The sequence below is a fragment of the Suricata suricatta genome, chromosome 12 (genome assembly GCF_006229205.1).
Source record: "Suricata suricatta isolate VVHF042 chromosome 12, meerkat_22Aug2017_6uvM2_HiC, whole genome shotgun sequence".
Classification (NCBI taxonomy): domain Eukaryota; kingdom Metazoa; phylum Chordata; class Mammalia; order Carnivora; family Herpestidae; genus Suricata; species Suricata suricatta.
In genome coordinates, this window is record NC_043711.1 from 76,091,452 (window position 1) to 76,095,010 (window position 3,559).

Below are 3,559 nucleotides of genomic sequence, written 5' to 3' on the forward strand. Positions count from 1 at the left end.
AGATCGAGGATGAAGAAGCTTCTTAGGCATTCTTAAAATCCAAGAAAATAAAATTAAGCTCTTTGAGAACTGCTTCTGAGATGCCAGCATGTACTTAAGTCTCTCCTGTCACCAAATTTGTACCTCTCAGTACATATGTAGATATTTTATGTAAATAACCTATTTTTTCCTCCATTCTTTACAGTTTGTTTAAAGAATATAAAGTCCAAAGTCAAATCTGGTCTTGTTAACGTAGGAATCTCTCTGCCTTAACCTAGAAGTACACTTTCATAACAAAAGGGTTTTGACTATAAATGCAGTTTTAATTTTGTTCAATTTAAATAAAAGTTTATTTGAATATCAAACATCACAACAGTGCCTTCATTTAGACTATGACTTGCAAATGTCCTAGGAAATTCAGTTCAAGCTACTGTTTTATATAAATGTGTTTATTTTTTTAGTCTAGAGGAGCCTGATAATACATTAGATATAGCAATAAAAGTCTTCCAAATACAGTTAGGTAACAAGATATTTGTGTGGGGGGGTATTCATTTGCCAAAATTATTTTGGTATTCTCTTTGACGTAAGAAATGAACCGAAGTGTAGACCAAATCCTATATGTTTAGTTATTTTGCCAATTTTGTTAAGCAAAACTAACACTTTTTTAGGAAGCTTTATGAACCCAAAGCTATGTGGGCTTTAGAAGACTAGCAGTGCTATGGGGCAGTGTTTCTTTAGCCTAGGGAGCCTTTGGAAATCTTGAAAGAGTAGATCTGTTAGGGCAAGTGTGTTTGTGCAAAAATAATTTTTCTAGTATAAGTAGCCTTTTTGGGGACTTAATCCCAGCAGTTGTGAAACAGACTGTTTAAATGTTCCTACTAACCCGTGCCACAAGGCCACAAACTGGCATGTTCAATTGCTTCATTAAAGTCCTTTTTCAAAAAAAATAAATAAATAAATAAATAAATTTAAAAAAATAAAGTCCTTTTTCCCCCGGTGTGTTTTGGGCCTGGTGGTTTAAATGCCTGGTTTCTTTGGGGTACTACCTGGAAGAACTCACTATCCAGTAGGTTACTGTTCATTACCTTCTTTGTGCCTGGGAGGTGGGGAAGGAGATAGAAAAGGGGCCTGATGGAAGTTTTGGGGAGTGATGTAACTTATCTACAATGTGGTGATGGTTCCAAGACTATGCACTTGTCAAACTCCTCCAATTGTACTTTATTGTATGTAAATTATGCTTTAATAAATCTGACATTTAAAAAGCTCCATGTGCTTCAAAATGTACCTTGTTGGCGGGCCTCTTATCTGAGCAAGACCTGATGGGCGAGGAGAGGGAGGCTGAAGCACAAGCATGTTGGGGCAGGAGTAGTGTTGGGATATAGACTAGCGGAGACCGCGGCGCGCCCTGGAGGAAGGCCTGCAGTCCTGGCCGGTGGCTAGGAGACCTAGCCCGGTCCCGGCATCCGGAGCCTCACTGGCTCGGCTTTCGCCTCCCGGGGCCGCCGCCATCACAGCCTGAGGGATCACGGAAACACGTAGCCCGCTTTAGCCCGCTTCCCCGGGTGTGACTGTGGCCCAGGCGGCCGGCCCCCCCCCCAGGCACCCGCACAACCCCGCGGAGGTGGCCGGCAGCAAGCCGAAGCCGCAGCGACCGCCGCAACCCCACGGGCAGGGTTGCCGCCTGAAAGCCCCGCGTGCAGGACGCTCCCGCTAGCGTAGGGCTAAAACGGGAAGTTCCCGAGCGTAGGACGAGAAGGCGTCGCTCCCGGTGACGCCACTTCCGGCGCGCCGTCCCTCGGCGCGCCACTTCCGCCGCCGAGCTGCGCGGGTGGCTGTTGGGTGAGCCGTGCCATGAGGCCTCGGGCGCCTTCGCCGCCAACCGTGAGCGAGCTGTCGGCGCGCGGGCGGCCTGGCGCGACGCTCCGGTAAGGCGTGCGTGCGGCGGGCCGGGAGCAGAGGCGCCCCCTTCAGGCGCCCGGCGGGGCCGAGTCTGCGCTCGGCGACATCTAGCTTCGCGACCTGGACTTGGGGAGTTCTCCCGCGCCGGCCACGGCGGGCCTCTTTCCTGGAACTGGTTTTGTTTGTTTACCGTCTAAATTCGCATCGGCTTTTATTTCTCTTCCTGCTTAGGTCTGGAGACGGCCTGGAAGGTAGTGGGTGTGGTTGCGCATAGTGCCAGGCCCTGCGCAAAGGGCTTTGCTAATGCTTTTCAAGTCTCGCAGCTTTCGGATGCTGAGGGAGTTTGGAGGTCTCGGTGTTGGGAACTTGGACTGGTACTTTGAACGCCTCTGGTTCCGTTTTTCTTTCCTCACCCATTGCATCAGTAAGCGTTCGTTTCCCTCCCTCGCGTCTTGCGCTCCTTTGTGTTTCGATGCAGGTGTATGAATAGGTACTGGCAGAGTACGTAAACTGTTTTTAAAGAAGTTAATATACATCAGAGGTGATTAAATGCCCTCAAAACCCCCATAGACCCGTAGTTTGGACTTTAAATTTCAAGGAATTAAATTTAGGTAATCGGGATCGCAACACTTAAAGCCTAGTATTTGATGCAGTTCGAGCTGATTGCTGCACTGGTATGTAATTGTTAAAAAGTGACGTGTCCAGTTAGCACCAGTTCCATCATAATGCTGTTACTTTAGATTGACTGGGCCTCTTTAATTTTTTAAATGTTTTTATTTATTTTTGAGAGAGAGAGAGACAATGTTAGCAGGGGAGGGTCAGAGAGAGGGAGGCTCTGAGCTAGCTGTCAGCACAGAGCTTTTCGCCGTGTTGGAACCCACAAACCGCGAGATCATGACCGGACTCGAAGTCGGACCCTCAACCGACTGAGTTACCTAGGCGCCCCGACTGTGGGCCTCTTAAAAGAACATATCAATATATCGGATTAAGTAAGGAGAAAGCACTGAGAATAGTACTTGGCACCTAACCAACACTGGGTAATTATTAATAGATATTATCATAGTCTTTATGGTTTCTGGGTTTTTTTATGCTGCCTTTATTGTGAAATACTTAATTTTCTGTTTTTACAGATATGTCTCACCTTAAGAAATAGTTTCACAGTCAAAAATAGATTAACTTGTGTTATTCATATAACTGATTTTATGGAGGAAAAGTACACAAATTAAGTTTTCCAATATAAATGTCATTTTTTAAATCTTATCTACCATCTTTTAAACTAGTGACAAAATAGCCATGATTTCATTACTGAAATTGGTTTCGAATATTTTGGAAAAAACAAATTTTTGTTTGTTGAAGGGAGCTAGAGAAGTAGTTTGGAAAATGAAATCACTACTTTCAGTGCTAGGGTGGGGCAGAAAGACAGGCAAATCAGAAGGCACTGGTACAGTGCTGATAACCAGAACTGCTAGTGCTGAGAGACAAATTTATAAGAAGCTCTACAGATCCTTTGCATTAAAAGAATGATACCCGAGGCGCCTGGGTGGCCCATTATGTTAAACGTACACCTCAGCTCAGGACGTGATCTCAGGGTTTGTGAGCTTAGCCCCAAGTCGGCTCTGTGCCGATAAGCGGAGCCTGCTTGGGATTCTTTCTCTCTCTCTCTCTCTCTCTCTCTCTCTCT

The 3,559-nt window shown here is 45.8% G+C and overlaps 2 protein-coding genes across 3 annotated transcripts in view; both read left to right on the plus strand.

The window, feature by feature from the left end:
- PCNA (proliferating cell nuclear antigen) overlaps nucleotides 1-1,245 on the plus strand; it is a 6,605-nt gene extending 5,360 nt beyond the window's left edge. Inside the window, exon 7 of the mRNA XM_029916311.1 lies at nucleotides 3-1,245. Within this exon, the coding sequence (XP_029772171.1) occupies nucleotides 3-26 (24 nt within the window). The 3' untranslated portion in view covers nucleotides 27-1,245. The remainder of the gene's footprint in view (nucleotides 1-2) is intronic.
- A 542-nt stretch (nucleotides 1,246-1,787) lies between these two features.
- TMEM230 (transmembrane protein 230) overlaps nucleotides 1,788-3,559 on the plus strand; it is a 10,508-nt gene continuing 8,736 nt past the window's right edge. The window contains exon 1 of one of the 2 annotated variants that reach the window (XM_029918608.1): nucleotides 1,788-1,904. The gene's annotated coding sequence lies outside the window, so the exon portion shown is untranslated. Of the gene's footprint in view, nucleotides 1,905-2,153; nucleotides 2,303-3,559 lie in introns of those variants that run through there. The other variant, XM_029918609.1, reaches the window with a different exon arrangement.